At 43.5% G+C, this 18373-nt stretch overlaps 1 protein-coding gene and 1 long non-coding RNA gene across 3 annotated transcripts in view; one reads left to right on the top strand and one right to left on the bottom strand.

The window, feature by feature from the left end:
- Positions 1–310: 310 nt before the first annotated feature.
- Positions 311–15219, bottom strand: LOC310844796. Its single transcript, XR_014564326.1, has 3 exons — positions 13205–15219; positions 1509–1569; positions 311–1245 (listed from the first exon to the last, which is right to left on the bottom strand). It is a non-coding gene; the product is annotated as an uncharacterized lncRNA (long non-coding RNA).
- An 844-nt stretch (positions 15220–16063) lies between these two features.
- ASPG (asparaginase) overlaps positions 16064–18373 on the top strand; it is a 64785-nt gene continuing 62475 nt past the window's right edge. Inside the window, exon 1 of one of the 2 annotated variants that reach the window (XM_083734659.1) lies at positions 16064–16292. In XM_083734659.1, the coding sequence (XP_083590785.1) occupies positions 16247–16292 (46 nt within the window). In that variant the 5' untranslated portion in view covers positions 16064–16246. Of the gene's footprint in view, positions 16488–18373 lie in introns of both variants that reach the window. The other variant, XM_083734658.1, reaches the window with a different exon arrangement.

Genomic DNA, 18373 nt, shown 5'->3' with positions numbered 1-18373 from the left:
AGTTTAAAACACAGATCTGTGCAGCATTTGCAAAGCCTCTACCCCTCTTAGAGTGAATAGATCACCAACTTTGGTATGTTTAAGTGCTTTACTTACAGTAATCACAGGTTTCACTCATGCATTGTTCAGTGCAACAGCAGAAATCATAAGGGCAAGGTATTTTGGGTTGCAAAATGCAGGTGTTAGTCTCCAACATGTGGTCTGAGTCTGGAGCCCCAGCCTCTGACGTGCTCAGCTACATGGTTGGAACAAAAGGGGGGAGGGTGTGGAACAAGAAGCAGACAATACTTCCCCCCCCCACCACCAGAAGGTGAGGGGCCGTGACCTAGCCATGCCTTCTCTAACAATTTACAAGTCCTGGGATAAAGTGTTTATTTCTACTGAACTCGCCAAGTCTCTCAGTGCTATCCAGCACCCCTTCAAGAGCAGGTCTTCTGCCAAAAGTTTCTTCCCAGTTTGGACACCAGGAAGGCACAGATGGGGTTGAGGGGGAACATTCAAAACCCAAACTAGGGAGAAAGGCGAAGGTAGCCTGCCCAGGATCTGGATACTGCTCTTGTATATCCCTATCGGGAATTTCTTCCAGCAGCATTTTGCAGGTATGGAAATTTGTCTTACTTTGTTCTACAGGACCATCTTAAAAAAATATATCATTCTGCTCACCTCTCCTTTCTCTCCTGACAATACAGTGGTACCACTGGTTATGTACTTAATTCATTCTGGAGGTCCGTTCTTAACCTGAAACTGTTCTTAACCTGAAGCACCACTTTAGCTAATGGGGCCTCCTGCTGCCGCTGCGCCACCGGAGCACGATTTCTGTTCTCATCCTGAAGCAAAGTTCTTAACCCGAGGTAATATTTCTGGGTTAGCGGAGTCTGTAACCTGAAGCATATGTAACCTGAAGTGTATATAACCTGAGGTACCACTGTATCTGGGTGCATAGGTAATGAATTCTGCTGCCAGCTTACATACTGTTAGAGCTTCCTTTCCCTGTCTTAGGCAGATGTTCCTCAACTGGAGGCTTCCACCTTTTCTTGCTGGTTAAGTTATCTTGTCTTCTTTGTTCGCTCCCTGTTTTTCCTTCATGGTTTCTGTAGAGTTGTAACAGTTAGGTTCCAGTCCCTGATGCAGTTCCAGCTGGATGATATTTTAGTAGTTGAGGAGTTATCTGCCTTGCTAGTCGGTCTGGAGAGAGGGATGACTCCTCTCACTGGAGGGAGAAGCAGAGGGTTCAAAAGACCTTGCCTGTATGGGGAGAAATGAAATATATGAAATATATGTGTTTGTGTGTGAACAACAAAAAGAAATGGCTGAGTGTCTGGAGTCAAATGCGGGGGCTAACACACAGAGAGCCCTAGTAGCCCCAGTTAAAATCACAAAATAAGCAGCCCATTAAAGTTTTAGGAATACAGGTTGTTAAACCTTTTCTCATCCAGCTGACCTCTTTCTACTGCTCTTGCGATGAGCAGACCACACACAGTTAAGTAAGTTTAAAATGTTTTACTTACAGATTCAAGGTCTCAGTCATGCATTGTTCCATGCTGCAGCAATGATAATACAGGCAACATACTGTTGAGTAGAAAATGCAGAATATAGTTCCAAACACTTTCTGTAAGCTCAGGATCAAGCTTACACACATCCTTCTTCAATGGTTACATGATGCACAGGGAGGGGGGGTAGAGTAGAAAGGGTTGGACGTAACCCGAGTCTTTCTACAACTCTGTGGTCCTTAACCCCTTCATGCAATAACTAGCAGTTGTGCATAGTTAGGTTTGACTGCAATCTCTCGCAGCCTGATCCTCCCAGCAGCAGCACCAAACACAAATTCATGGGAAATACAATTTTCTGTTCTGCTGGGAATCTGCTGCCACCCGGTGGACAGTATGGATTTACTTTGTATTTGAGATTTATTTGCAGGTTTGCAGCTCCTTCCAAAACATGGAATATATATTCAGTTCATCGACTGCCAACAGGAAGGATGACCAGAATGCAAGAGTTAGGCCCCATCTGCACTATGCTTTGAAAGCAATATCGTATCACTCTAAACAGTCATGGCTCCCACCTAAGAATCCTAAGAACTGAAGTTAGTTAATGGTACTGAGAGTCACAGAGCTAACAGTCTCAAGAGCGGTTTGACAGTCAATCATTCTCACCAGGGCACTCTAGTAATTGTAGCACTTTGAGGGGAAGAGGTGGATAAAATGGGCACATAGAATGAGTTGCTGCACATGAGTTAAAAGAAAGTCTAAATAAAAACTATCAATTTGACTGGATCATCAAGTATAGTTCCAGATTTGCCAATCTAAAATCATGAACAATTTCCTCCATTATAGCTATATTCCAGAGTGAGGAGTACCAAGCATCCAGTGTAAGATTTTGGGTTATTTTCCATTGAGATGCAATTACTATTCCTGCTGCCAAGACCATATATAAATAAGACCAATTCTTTTGACAATATATTTACATCGGTATCCTCAAAAATTTCCAGTAACATTAATTCTGGACAACAAAACAACTGTTTCTTTAGTAATATTCACCATTTCTGTCAGAGTTGAATCCAAAAAATCCTGCACCAACTAACATTTCCAACCGTAAATGATAATATGTACCAAGTTTATTGCAACTCCAACAATTAAGTGCTATGGAAGAAAACATAATTTTGACATTTCCAAAGGAGTGCAATACCATGTGTGTAGTAATTGTCCAGTGTACATTCATTGATGTTAATATTGTATGTTCTTGAATTGTGGTTTAGGATTTTTTCTACTGCACAAGTCTCTTTGAGGCCTTAAAAAACAAATAAAAGGAACTAATTTGTCATAACTGGAAAAGTACACTTGGAGACGGGATAACTGAATGGTAAATAGAGAAAAATGGATTAATGTAGTCAGAGCTAGAGAGGTGTAAAACAGCTTTATAACCACTTTGTTCCAAAACTGAGTGTTTTCGTATTGCATTAGTATAGCAAGGTACAAAAATATGCCTATACCTATACACTGCTAGGGACGCAGGTGGCGCTGTGGGTAAAAGCCTCAGCGCCTAGGGCTTGCCGATCGAAAGGTCGGCGGTTCGAATCCATGCGGCGGGGTGCGCTCCCGTCGTTCGGTCCCAGCGCCTGCCAACCTAGCAGTTCAAAAGCACCTCCGGGTGCAAGTAGATAAATAGGGACCGCTTACTAGCGGGAAGGTAAACGGCGTTTCCGTGTGCGGCTCTGGCTCGCCAGATGCAGCGATGTCACGCTGGCCACGTGACCCGGAAGTGTCTCCGGACAGCGCTGGCCCCTGGCCTCTTGAGTGAGATGGGCGCACAACCCCAGAGTCTGGCAAGACTGGCCCGTACGGGCAGGGGTACCTTTACCTTTACCTTTACATACACTGCTAGGTGCATTGTGTTTTGTATGTGGGTATGTGTGTGTTTATGTGAATTCTTAGCTTTGGGAAATAGATGTTTCTTTAAATCTTTTTAAAAAACACAGTGACAAATAAACAACCCTTTCTGTTTAAAAATCCCTGGGTACCTTTAAAGCTTTCTCTCATGAGATGAATGATGAAGGCTTGCTTGCTTGCTTGCTTGCTTGCTTGCTTGCTTGCTTGCTTGCTTGATTGATTGCATAGGCTTTGCAGCCTGAGAGTTTGCGGGCGGCAGTATCTGTTCAGCCTTCTGCAGCGACACCAGCAAATCTAAGGATGTAGTCACTGCAGAAGGGATAAATGTCAGATGGGAGGTGCACGTGCTTTGGATAAAAATAGCAAGTGCACTGAGACTGTGGTTGAGGCTTTGGGAAGATCAGCAGCAGCACTGACCACAATGGCAAACCTGGAATTGCCTGGAGAGCATGGCATTGGCACCCCATGGCTCCAGCGGCTGAGAAGCTCTTCCCCTGAGCCACGAGAGCTTGTGGGGCTCCCCAGAGGCCTGCCCTGCCAGGGAGGAGGCTAGGGCCTGGGTACCGGTGCTCAACACTGGGGGCACCATTGGCATTGGGGGCACCGAGTGTGATGGAGGAGGGTGGGGGAGGTGACAGCCCACAGTGGGGAGACAGAGGCTGGGGAACTTTAATGGTGCATGATGCTACTTGTCCCTGAGTAAGAGAGCACTTTTGATCTTGTGGGAGAGAGTTCATAGTTCATGCTTTGTGTGCCGGTTCGATCCCTAACATCTCCAGGTAAGGCTGGGGAAACCTGTTCCCCCTGGAGAGCCCTGCTGCCACTTAGTGCGGATCTGCCTTCTCCAAACCCTGGAGAGCCAGTGTGGTGTAGTGGTTAAGAGCAGTAGACTTGTAATCTGGGGAACTGGGTTTGCGTCTCCACTCCTCCACATGCGCTGCTGGGTGACCTTGGGCCAGTCACACTTCTCTGAAGTCTCTCAGCCCCACTCACCCCACGGAGTGTTTGTTGTGGGAGAGGAAGGGGAAGGAGAATGTTAGCCGCTTTGAGACTCCTTTGGGTAGTGATAAAGTGGGATATCAAATCCAAACTCCTCCTCCTCTTCTTCTTTGCTTCTCAGTGCTTCTGACTGTAGCTCCCACCAGCCCCAACCTGAGAAGACAGTGGTCAGAAGTGATGGAAGATGAAATATACTCAGAGTCGAGAGTGGATTTCATGCTCTTCATTCAGCTCATGGTGGTGAGGAGGAATGGAAGTTTCCCCACAATATCAGCTTTATATACATTATTTACACAATGGGCTGCACGTGATTGGCTAATTCTGGGATTCTCCTGTAGGCCAATCAGGTTGTGGATTCACTTCCACCTGGAGATGGATTGGGTGCCTCCTGCGGACCAATCAGACTGCTGCATTGTTCTAGGACCAATCAGACTGCTGCATTCTGAATCCTATTGTTCTAGGACCAATCAGACTGCTGCATTTTGGCTCCTATTCAACTCAGTACATAACAGAAGATGTGGTTGGAAACATCTTTATGGCACCAGGTTGTCTCAGTGCCACTTCATTTACATGCAGCCTGCGGAAGTGGTTGGGGCTGCGCTAGTTGGGGACTTAGATTCAACATTCCTATTTCAGTAGTTCACTGCTTCCGGAAAGGAATGAGCTTCTGGAAAGCAATGAGCCTTACTTTGTGGTTGGCATCTGTCTCGAGAGACAGTGGAGTGCACCTCTGGGTATGAAGTCAAATGGAATATGGCATATGTATGGCACCAACTTGGCTGCAGGAATTGCTGGAAGGAGGCTCCAAGGCGCCATCCTATCGTCTTAGGGACTCCACTCGGGATTTTTTGTAGGGTTTACTCCTTAGCCCCCTCAAAGATATCCAGGAGGCAGCAGAGGTTTAGGATCAGAGCTTTCCGTCTCCTATATGGGCTACCTTCCTAGGCTGATAAGTGCCATCAGTCCCTCACTTCCCTCCAGAATTTGCCTTCCACTACTGGTCTCATCCACTCAATCTGCCGGAACCTGTCTTCACATCCAGGTTTATAATTTGGTCATCACATTAATAAATTTGCTGCTCCTTAGCGAGCTCTGAGTTCCATTGATGACATTTCTCCTCTAAGGCTGTCACTGAGCATCTGAGGGAGGGGAACAGGAGGGGAGCAGATACATTGAACTGGTGTGGGAGGCGATAAAGAGAAACATACTTTTAATAAGAAGTCTTATCTAATCTCTACATTCCTGGTGTCAGATGAAGGCTTTCCTTCAGCCTCCCATGGAGGGGATCATACTGGAAGCTTAAGGATGAGGCAATGCACCAAACAACCTCCCCAATTTGCTGGAAACAACCGCCCAGATTTGCCGGAAGAGTTTCAGCAAGCGACGGAGCAGAATGTGTTTGCGAGGGTCTGTGGCTTCAACCTATGGAACCAGATGGGTGATGAATAGGACAAGTGCATGGTGCAGAATTTTTTTAAATTATAATAAAGTAGGCTGTGCTGGGTTCTGTGATGATAATTTTAAGTGGGATATTATGGGAAATTGGTGGATTTTTGTTTTATGTAGCAACTTATAAGCAAACAACCCACAAAAAATGAGGATATAAAGGATTAAGTTTTAAGAACACTAGCACTCAAAACTGTCACAGACCCTCCATGTGTCCCTATTTTCCAGGGACAGTTCCGGATTTACAGAAGCCGTCCCCGTATCTGATTTGATCCTGGATAAATGTTGGAGTGTATGGTACACTGAGAGACCTGGAGGGGCCAGATTGGGCTCCTGGCCTGAGGTTTCCAACCCCTTCTCTAAATAGATATTATACCTCCAACTCCCTGTACATCATCACTTTGCAGCCGGTTAGATTAGCTGCACCACCATTTCGGCATTTGGTTATATCTAGTTAAAGCTATGGTTTTCCCAGTAGTGATGTATGGAAGTGAGAGACCATAAAGAAGGCTGATCGCCGAAGAATTGATGCTTTTGAATTATGGTGCTAGAGGAGACTCTTGAGAGTCCCATGGACTGCAAGAAGATCAAACCTATCCATTCTGAAGGAAATCAGCCCTGAGTGCTCACTGGAAGGACAGATCCTGAAGCTGAGGCTCCAAGAGTATGGCCACCTCATGAGAAGAGAAGACTCCCTGGAAAAGATCCTCATGTTGGGAAAGATTGAGGGCACAAGGAGAAGGGGACGACAGAGGATGAGATGGTTGGACAGTGTTCTCGAAGCTACCAGCATGAGTTTGACCAAACTGCGGGAGGCAGTGGAAGACAGGAGTGCCTGGTGTGCTCTGGTCCATGGGTTCATCAAGAGTCGGACACGACTAAACGACTAAACAACAACAACAGGAACTTGCTCACGGAGTGATTTCAGGTGGCAATATGACACAAGGCGTCTTTGGCAAAGCTTTCATACATGCTGGGCAAAAGGCAACTTCCTTGGAAAGAGAAGAAGCAGGTAAAGAACATGTTACATGGAAAGTTGTCATTTTTGAACTCTTATTACTTTTCATTTACATATGAAGCTGCTGTGAAGCAAGTCGTAGAATGGCTCGTGGATCTGTTGATGGATCTCTGGGCGATTGCATTAGGTGGGCAAGAACGACTCGCTGTTGTTGTCTCACAACAGCAATGGCTAAACTGCTTTCCCCCTTTCAGTTAGGTTTCTGAAAAAACATGGGTGTTTGCATGGTGGGGAGGAAGTGGGCAAGACTCATCCCCCAAATCCTAAGTGCATTTATTTAATTTATGCAGATTCAGGTAATTAACAAGAGGTTTAAAGTGATCCCTAAGACCACTCCTGTTGACAGTGACTGTCAGATTTGGACTCTCCACTTGTTGTGGGGAGAGCGTTCCTGGGCCAGCAGGCAGCTCAGACATATGCATCAATGCTCACTGGAACCCACAGCTTGCTAAGGAGCAGCACATAAACAGCCCTAAACGGCCTTGGTCCAGTATATCTGAAGGAGCGTCTCCACCCCCATCGTTCTACCCGGACACTGAGGTCCAGCACCGAGGGCCTTCTGGCGGTTCCCTCACTGCGAGAAGCCAAGTTACAGGGAACCAGGCAGAGGGCCTTCTTGGTAGTGGCACCTGCCCTGTGGAACGCCCTCCCATCAGATGTCAAAGAGAAGAACAACTACCAGACTTTTAGAAGACATCTGAAGGCAGCCCTGTTTAGGGAAACTTTTAATGTTTGATGTATTACAGTATTTTAATATTTTTTTGGAAGCCGCCCAGAGTGGCTGGGGAAGCCCAGCCAGATGGGCGGGGTATAAATAATAAATTATTACTACTACTACTACTACTACTACTACTACTACTACTACATATAGTATAACAATAGCAGTTCCAAAGCAGCTCAAAAAATCAGCCACAATGTGTTGATTAAAACCTGAGAATATAAAATTGTTTTTTAAATTTTGATTTTTATGCTGCCCTGATATCTTCGGGTGAAGGGTGGTATACAGATTTAAGAAATAAGAATAAATAATTTGGACTCATGCCTGAAGTAGACTGAAAAACTTGGTTATTGTATTGGGTAGTTCAAATGGTAATGACATTAACTTGAAAACCCTGTATTTTCCCTATTTTGCTCACACTCGAGCTCATTTCAGAATCTCACTAATATTATTTATTGTTCATTCTATTTGTGTGTTGCTCCTAGTGTATTTTTGGTCTTTGTGGAAGCCGCCCAGAGTGGCTGGGGAAACCCAGCCAAATGGGTGGGGTACAAATAATAAATTATTATTATTATTATTATTATTATTATTACTACTAAAAGAATGTCTCAGTGTCTCACAACAATAACATAATTCATGACAAATGTGACAGTTAAAACAACAATACATTAACATATCTGTGTTGCCATATTTATATAAATATCTGCTGTACTCACAGATAAGGTGTATTAAACTATGGATTTTAAAACTCTATGTGGAGGGATTATTGCTTTCATTTCTTACTATGTTATGTTATTTTTGTGTTTTTATATTGTAAACTGCTCTGTGATCCTCGAATGAAGGGTGCTACAGAAATTTAATAAATAAATATAAATACCATACAGTTATTGCTTAATGTTATGGAATGTACACATAATCTTTCTTTTAATTTTTTCTTGTCATTCTTAAGGAGCTAGAAGCTCAAATTCCATCTATGGCTTGTGCTGCTGCTAATATTGGTAACCTGAATACATTGAAATCAATAGAAGAAGTGGTAAATAAAAATAGCAGAAGTCTGCTCAAAAGCATGATAAATACTCAATTTGTAATTGTGACTTCCTCTACGGGCATTTCCAAACCATTGCTATTTTGTGGTGTGATTCAATCACAGTCCAGCAAATTCAGATTGCATAACTGCTGTTGACCGGAATATCTTGCACAACATACTCAACTTTCCCCGAATACCAAACTTTTCTTGTTAATGGGAGTGGCAGGCAAATGCTGTGGGGAGTGTGGGACAACACTCACTTTGATTCAACATCATTTAGCTTCCCTGAAAAGTAAGTGGAATAAATGCTAATTAAATATCCAAAATCTTCTAACCACTCTGCAAACAAACCAGGATGAATGCTTATTAAATAGCCAACATTGTCTAATCTCCTTGCAAACTAAACAGCTTGGATGCTCGTGAAATAGGCAATGTTGTCTAATCTTCCTTCAAACTAATCAGAACAAGCACATTAAATAGCCTATGCCAATTATTCATCCTGCAAATGAATCAGGATGAATGTTCGATAAACAGGTAATCTGGAAGTGCATTTAATGTATGTCAGCAGGCTGAGCCGCTATTTTGCACCTGACTCTGGCTGGTGGTTTTTTGGATTCCTGGAAAAACCCAAAAAATACGACCTACAAGGCTGAAATCTACCCACCTGCCCTGGTCTCTAAGGCTCCAGGTTGTTTTATTCCTGAAGATGCCAGATACTGAACCTGTAACCTTTTGAGCTACAATCTCTTTTACAACATTTCAGTTTTGGCTTTGCTGGCCTGATGAGGTGAATTCAGCTATTGAAAAGTTCATTATAGCATTGCATTTGCTCTTGCAGATGGGAGATATATATATATATATATATATTGCAGGGTGGACACTTAAGATTATGATGGCCACACTCAACTTTATGTTGCAAAAAGCGAAGGGCACATAAAGCTGGCTGAGTACTTTCTGAAAAGTGGAGCAAGTGTTTATGCTCTCCCTCCCTCCGTCTTTCTCTGTCTGTGGCACATCGGATGGGATTGATCATTGAAGGAGTAGCCAATTTATCGTCTCACTTGATCAACTCTGAGTTCCCCCTTCTGGGTAGCTGCCATGCCAGTCGCAGAGAGAAAGCAAGTGAGTTCTCACACTGGCTTTGTCTTGGCACGTCATCCCTGGTAGTTCCACTAAGGACTGTTGAAGGAACTGATTAACTATGAATTTGTCAATAATTACACTGATGTTTCTTTCTTTTTTCTATAAAGGCACATGGAAATAATTTGCCTACTTCAGGAATGACCACCCTGCCCCCAGCTCTAAAATTAAACCTGCAGCCCTTGATGCAGCCACCAATTACCCAAAAAACCCCTGCTGAAAATCTGCTTGCGGCTGTAACCAATTGCCCGTCCCCCCTCTGCACCATCCATATATAAGATGACCCCCAATTTGTAACATTATTTTATAAGAAAAAACATTGTCTTATACATGGGAAAATATGGTAAGTATTCTATAATAGCCAGTAGAATAGGTCGTGATGTGTGCATAGGTGTGTGCTACCTATAAGTTTCTCTGGTTTGCAAATGGGCTCAAAAGGCTGGCAATGCCTGCATTAGTTTACAGAACTAAAATTAACCATCCTTTTTATGATTCTTCCTTACGGTTCTGTGAGAATGAGCATTCTGAACAAAATCTATACAGTGGTATCCCAGGGTAAGTGCTTAATTCGTTCCGGAGGTCCGTACTTAACCTGAAACTGTTCTTAACCTGAAGCACCACTTTTGCTAATGGGACCTCCTCCTGCTGCCGTGCCGACGGAGCAAGATTTCTGTTCTCATAGTGAAGCAAAGTTCTTAACCTGAAGCACCATTTCTGGGTTAGCGGAGTCTGTAACCTGAAGTGTATGTAACCTGAAGCGTATGTAACCCGAGGTACCACTGTACTGGTGGAAATACATTTGAATTCATGACTTTTCTGCTGACTGGATTTTGAAGGTTGAAAAAAAAAATTCACTTGACATTTCTGTGAAAATGTAGCAATGATAACGTCTGGAACATACGTTATGTCTTGCAATACTTTCATTTTGACTTCTGTTTTTTCTCTCCGTGCCATAGAAACATAGCTAAATATTTTTGCCATTGTTTAAGTGTTAAGTTATTAGTCAAAATAGGCATCGTTTAAAATAAAGACATAAGTTCTAGGCAATACGTACATTCATCTTTGTCACTGAAATTCTACCCAGCAATAACAATTTTAGCACCTTCCATCTTGACATATATTTTTAAATTTAAGCTCATGTCTTAACATAATTATTTTGGCGCAACATACAATTCACATTTGCCACAATAATATCCAAATATTTTACTTTTTCCCATTTGAAACCCTGTTTCAAAACCTTCTCATCTTCTGTTCTCATATTCTTTGTTAACATTTTTGCTTTTTGGTTACTAACCTTAGACCCTGCTAACATCATTTAGTTTCTCCATAAGAATCCCCACTCCCTGCAGTGGGTTTTCTAGAATTAACATCTGGTCGTCAGTAAATGCCCTTAGCTTAAACATTTCTTTTTAAATCTTTATTCCCACAATTCTCTCATATTGTCTAATGTCTCTGAGTAAAACTTCGTAGACTAGAATGAAAAGTAGCAGGGACAATTAGGTATATGTGTAATTGGCTTCTTTCCAGACATCTGCTATTTTACCACTGTATAATATTATTCAATGTCTGTTGCAAGGGTTGTAAAAGTTCCTCTTCAAAAGACTTATAGTAAGAAGCCAATAGTCCATCTGGGCCTGGTACTTTTCCTTTCTTTTATTTTTTTATAGCACCACATAATTCTTGAGTAGCTATAGGGCCAATCATTATTTGTCTTTGAAAGTCTGAAATCTTTGGTAGATGTTGTCTATCAGGGGCGCCGACTTATAAAAAATATTGGGGGGGCCCATACCGGGGTCCTGCCCCGGGAAGTTTTCTAAATTTTAGATGAAAATTAGTGAGTTTTAAAGTTTTTAAAAAGTATTTTAGAGTCATATGATCAACATTAGAACCCCGAAAACTCGACTCTCTATAACTCCACACTCCGGGAAACTCGACAAGCCTGAAACACTTTTTGGCTTTGAAAAAAGAAACAAAACATAAACACGCACGGTATTTTCGTAAAAAGCTAATTTAATTTACAGTAACAATTATGCTTATAGACTATTACAGAGCAGTGAATATATAGCTCTGAAAAGACTGAAATGATATTTAAATAAATCCTAAACTATCATTAAAAGAATAAAACATAAAATATTGCTGTCGCACAGTAATAGCACTTTGATTAATAAGTGAAATAGCTAATTTAAGCTTACTTTGAATAAGGCTGAGGGCTCATTAAATAAAAATAATATCTCAAAGTTAATGCTTTAATAGTTAATAAAGTTAATACAGTATGCCTAATACTGTATGTAAATACTGTAATACTGTATGTAAATAACGGGCTTTAATTGGGTCTTACACCCTAAAAATATTTAAGTATTTGAAAATAACTAATACAGTACTATAGTAATATAGAAATACAGTACTAAACTAGTACTAATATTTCGAAACTGAAAATTTAACATTCTGTATGTATTTAATTCTCTATTTTATAAAGATTTTTAATATCTGACAGTGAGTTTGGAGTAGCCCAATGCAAAAATCCTGAGGATCCATGTGGATCCGTGCTTTGTAACCACGTTTTTGCACCACTGTGACCCTAGGCAACAGTGGGTGCGTGATTTTTTTGGTGCAGGCTGTAGCCATGGACATGCTATGTTATCTGATGGTGAATTTGGGGTGACCCAATGCAAAAATCCTGAGGATCCATGTGGATCCGTGCTTTGACACCACGTTTTAAATGGGGAGGGAAGGAAAAACACAGAAGGGACAAGAAGCACAAGAGGGGTGTGCGGAGAAGCAGCTGGCTAAGAATGCAGGGGAGGAGTTTAACGGGGTGGGGGGGGGAGGAAAGGAAGGCAAAAGTCCCCCCCCCCAAGCCAGCCCTCTCTCTCTCTCTCCCACCTGCGAGTCCCTAGAGCACGGAGAGGAGGAGGTGGTGGGCTGGAGCCTGCACGCAGTGTGACTAGGAAAGAATTAGAAAGAAGGACTCAATCCTTTCCTTAACCCTCTGCTTGCCAAGAGGGCAGGAGATTCCCTGCTCTTTGTTGAGTTTGAGCAAACGCAGCAACAGAAGCGGGTGGGCAGTAAGACCCTGAGGCAGAATGCAGGAAAGCAGCAGCTTCCGCCTTCCCTCCGCCCGAACGCCCGATCTTATTTTTCCCTGATTTTTGCCTATTTTTGCCCCTGCGCTCCGGCGAATCAGCTCCAGGGACCACACATTCGCTCAATAACACGCACAGACATTTCCCCTTACTTTTTAGGAGAAAAAATCTGCGTGTTATAGAGCGAAGTTTACGGTAATAATTTTCTTAAATTATTGGGGGGGCTGAGCCCCCCCAAACGAATTTTTGAGGGGGCTCGGGCCCCCTCAGGCCCCATGGAGTCGGCGCCTATGTTGTCTATTTGTCTGTATATTTTTTGAATATATTACTTGACCTTTATACAACTTAGAATAATATTGGTGAAATACTTTTTCATATTTGTCTTACCTGTTATTACAGCATTTTCTTCTTGCAACTTCAATATCAACTTCCTTTCTCCTTCTGCAGTTTATATGCTAACCATTTCCCAGGTTTGTGAGCAATTTTTTTAAATTTAAATTCGTTTAGCATAATCCAGTTTTGTTCCTATCTCCTGCATTGTTAACATAGACAATTGTCTCTGCAACATCTTAATTTGCCAAATGGTTGGAGATTGTTCCAATTATTTTTCTTTTTGCTTAATCTCAGACAAGAATTTTTTCCAGTAGCACCTTAGAGACCAACTAAGTTTGTTATTGGTATGAGAAGTATCTGAAGTATCTGAAGAAGTGTGCTTGCACATGAAAGCTCATACTGGAAGGATATTTTTTATTTTGTTTCGACTACGGCAGCTACCTACCTGTAACTAGAACAAGATTTTTTGTATTTTTGCCTGTCTCTTTCTTTTAAGTAAGGAATTATGTGATATGAAAGAGCCTCTGTGGAAAGCTTTGTTGCATCTCAAACCATATGTATCTCTGTGCCTTTAAATTGTTATCAAATAATTATTTCGTAATTTTTGCAATATTCTTTTGCAATCTTTGTTTGCAATCTTGTGCAACCTTTGCTTGTTGCCATAACATTTTCTTAAGTCTCCAAATGAAAAAGTCATTCTTCCTTTCGTAAATCATAATAACTGGATTATGGTCTGAAAAACTCTTTGGAATGGCAGAGGCTTGAGTAGAGGAAGCCAGGATGGAGAATAATTGACAGGAAAATTGTGATTTTAAACAATAGCAAAAGTTTGAGATTTATTTATTTATTTATACCTCATCCTTTTCCATGATGGGACTCAAGGGGGTTTACAGATAAAAACAAGAACGGCTAAAAACATAGACAAACCAATCATTAAAATACAATTGAACATTGATAGAATTAATACTAGATACATATATAAAATCTGTTTAAGACTTACCAATAATTACAATGAAAACAGCATGGCACTGGCTCTTTAATTAAAAACATTCAGTTCTCCAAAGCATATTGGAACAAAGAAAGTCTTCACCTGCAGATGGAAGAACAACTAGGAGGGAGCCAGTTTGGCTTCTCTAGGAAAGGAGTTCCAAAGTCTGGCAGGAGCCACCAAAAAGGCCCTCTCCCGTGTCCCCACCAAGTGTGCCTGTGAGGGTGACAAGACTGAGAGAAGGGCATCTCCTGAAGATCTCAAAACCTAGGCAGGTTCATATGAGGGAATATGATCTTTCAGATAGCTTGGACCTATGTTTGTGTGTTGAGGAAACTTAGGAAAAAATGGTGATTTAAAACAAGGTTTTAATATAGCAAGTGGGGAGTTGGGAAAGGTTCTTTTGTAGAGTCGTACCTTGGATCCCAAACGCCTTGGTACTCGGACGTTTTGGCTCCCGAACGCCGCAAACCCAAAAGTGACTGTTCCGGTTTGCAAACTATTTTTGGAAGCCGAACATCCGACGGGGCTTCCGATTGGCTGCAGGAGTTTCCTGCAGCCAATCAGAAGCCGCGCTTTGGTTTCTGAATGTTTTGGAAGTCGAACGGACTTCCTGAACGGATTCCGTTTGACTTCCAAGGTACGACTGTATTAGTTTTTTGGTGTTAGCTTCTGCGCTGTACCTATCAAAAGGCGGATCTAGGGGAGCGCAACTGGTTCACTTGCAACCGATTCAATGATACCCAACAGAAGGCAAGAGGTGGTGGTGGGGTGCTGGATTTTGCCGTCGCTCAGAGTGCCACTGAGATTTGAGACACCAAGGTCTGCTGCCAACCCACCTCTGCTAATTCTTCTTGTTAAAACTTTCAAGTCAGCACAACAATCCTCCTTTCCAAATCTATTGAGATCTCTCCCGTCTTGTTCCACTCTCAGGGTCCTTCCCTTCTATGGCACTGTGGTTGTGCAACCTGCCTTCTCTTTTGTCACCCTACCTCATCCTTAGTGGAAATCCAGGATTGTGATGTGGCTCTACAAATCAATGGGGGCTGCATGATGACGGATAAATATCTATATCTGCAGCGTGCGTACGTATGTACGTGTGTGTTAATGTTTGACACAGCTGAAATGATTGAGCCAAATTATCATTCCATACATAGCTGTCAACTTTCAGATTTGAAAATAAGGGATCAGCAGCCTCACCTGTCTACGGGATAGCTAACAATCCGGGATAGCAGCGGGAAACGGCGCTGGAATAAGGGAATTTCCTGCAGAAAAAGGGAAGGTTGACAACTATGATTCCAGATTAGGCTGTCAAAACTGAAAGGTCACTGTTCCTTTAGATTTCTGTAAAACTGATGGCTCTGTTCTGTTGAAATAGCATTCCCGCTGCGATAATACAGGTGCCCCACTATCTCTAGAAACAACTGAAGACATTTTTCTTCCTACAGTCAGTCCCAACTGGAAACTGTGTCCACTCATTTCTCCCTCAGGACAGGCTGAGCTTAAAGAAAGAGATTTTTTTGGTGTTCTATACCAAAGAGGGCTTATTAGGAAGAAGAGGGAAACTGCGTCTACTTTTTTTGCTCCCCCACAAAGTGTGTGTGTGTGTGTATTATGTGTGTGTGTGTATATGTATATGTATATATATATATATATGGTTTATAGAAGTATATAGAACTGGTTTATATATATATATATGGTGTGTATATGTGTGTGTGTATAGACACACACATACACACACACCGTATATATAAACCACTTCTCGCTTTCAGCCTTTTGTTTTTCCTTCCCTGCTGAGGGGACAGCCTAGTGTGGTGGAGGTAGAACACTTGGGCAGCCATTCGGGCCAGCGGCTTTCAGGGGTTAAGAGTGAAGCCCCTTGAGGTTCCCTTAGGAAACCCCTCGCATGCCCAACCGCCTGCCCTCAGCGCGCTCCAATGGCCTAATGCGGCCTCTTTTTTTGGCGCGGGCGCGGGATGGGGGGGGCTGTGTGTGTCTCTCTCTCCCCCCTCTCCCACTCCCCTCCGCTGGCGGAGGCAGGTCCAGGCTCCGGCCAATGAGCGCGGGCGAGCCCGGGAAGGGGGCGGCGCTTACGAGCCGGTATATGGATGCGCACGTTGCCTGTCTCTGACACCCGCTCGCCCTTTCGGCCAGGTAGCGGCATCTCTTGAGGGGAGACCATGATGGCAGCGGAGGCAGCGCAGGCGGGCGGCTCTCTGGGCCGAGCCCTCTCGTCCACCGAACCCGCTCCGGCCCTCGAGATCGGCGGCGGCTGCGGGGCCGTGGCCGAGGCGCGGGTGCTGGTGATCAACACGGGAGGGACCATCGGGATGGTGCCTCAGCCGGAGGGTGAGCGAGTGAACTTGCTGGGCAGCATGGAGGGTTGTGTCTGTGCGTGTCTCCTGTGAGAATAAACACCCCGCGCCCCCTTCCCCACCACATCAGGCAGAGTTCCCGACAGGTGGGAATTCGGCAGGTGAAGCTTTCCCCATCACCTGTTGAACTTCAGCCTGATAGTTTCCGGAGGGGTTGACCCGGTGGCCTGTTGCATCAAAAGCGACAGAGTTTTGTAGTGCCTCAAAGAGCAATGCTCACCTCACCCACTTTACCTGGGAGTAAATAATTTTCTACAGCTCAGCTGGTGGAGCATGAGACTCTTAATCTCAGGGTGGTGGGTTCGAGTACCTCCATTGGGCAAAAAAAAAAAAGGTGTATTTCAAGGGGTTGGACTAGATGGCCCTTGTGGTCCCTTCCAACTCTACAATTCTGTGATTCTAACATTACAAACCGGACTTATTCATGAGTAGGATTTGCTCTTAGCCTGGCTTTGGGCGGATGGCAGAACACTCCATCCGATGTTATGTGCAGAGTTGCAGGTAGTACACGGGAGGTGGGGATTGTGAACACGCAGCTGGCTAGAGGATGCCCTATGTGTGGGGTCTCTGTTCTAGCTCAGGGTATTGGGCTACTTATTCCTTCCTCCAAGCAGGTATTTGGACTTGTATAATGGCTCAGAGTGTTCTTTTGTTTCAGGGAATACATGCAGAAGAGAACAAGGCTCACATGGGCATAGCCAGGATTTTTGTTAGGGGTGGGGGCAGAACCTCAGTTAGCTATATATTTTTACTGATTTTATTAATTTGAGAGGGCAGCTGCCCCTCCCTACCCCCCTGGCTATGCCCATGAAGGCTTATGTACTGTTTAGTAATTAGGTGATGTGCCGTTTGTGCATTCAAAGTTGCGGAAATTCCAGCTGTTAAATGGTAGAGCCAGGGGTAGGCAATGTGGTGCCTTCTATATTTTGCTGGATTCCAATACCCACAATCCTTAACTACTGACCAAGCTAAACTGGCAGAAGTTGATGAGAGCTGGAGTCCAGCAACATCTGGAGAGGGCCATGTTTGCAACCCCTGGGGTAAAGAGACACTTTATATAACAGAATTTGTAGACCTCTTAATGACCTTCTATCCAAGAACGACATGCTCAAAAGTCACATAGCATCACCCAGTGCTATTTTTCTAGAAAAAGAGGTGCTGGAACTCACCATGAATACCTCCCTCGTTCTCTTAGAATGGCAATGGTGCCCACCTGAGAGGTGCCGGAACTAAGTCCTGGTGAGTTCCAGCTGAAAAAAGCCTAGGCATCTCTGTTTCACATCCTGCTGAACTTGCAACCCCAGCAGTTAAAGCGAGGATAAGGAAATTCAGGTGGAGGCAGGGGTGTGGGGTGTCAAATGCATCTTCTCAAGCCTCTTTGTCTGGCCCACAAAACTCTCCCACTAGTCTCCAGTGTTTTTGGCTGGCTGATATGTGTCTTTGAAGTTTGATAATCCTTCTTGTGTGTCTGAATAGAGAGGGATAGAGTATATGTGTAGATACTAGCCTCCTGCACAAAGGTAAAATTCACATTCATTGCTCTACCCATTTTCCTCTGGCTTTGATGACCACTGACATGTGGCCCCCATAATGCCATCTGTAGGGAAATGTGGCCCTTTGGTTGAAAAACGTATCCCCACCCAAGTTAATACTGGTTGGGAGAAAGGATATTTTCATTACCTTTCAGTGTGTGTTTATAGCCAAAGTTGAGATGCTAATCTGCATTAGTGAGTTTGAAACCATGGAACACAGTTTAGTAAACACAGAATGTGAGAGCATGGCTACTGCAACTCCACCTACAAGGTCACAGCTTTCTCCAGATCACCGTTAATGTAGAGCAGCAATTTCACTAATGCAGAG

The sequence above is a fragment of the Podarcis gaigeae genome, assembly GCF_964106915.1.
Source record: "Podarcis gaigeae genome assembly, chromosome: 1".
Lineage (NCBI taxonomy): Eukaryota > Metazoa > Chordata > Lepidosauria > Squamata > Lacertidae > Podarcis > Podarcis gaigeae.
The sequence above is the reverse complement of the archived record's forward strand: the minus strand, read 5'-3'. Positions and strand labels throughout refer to the sequence as shown.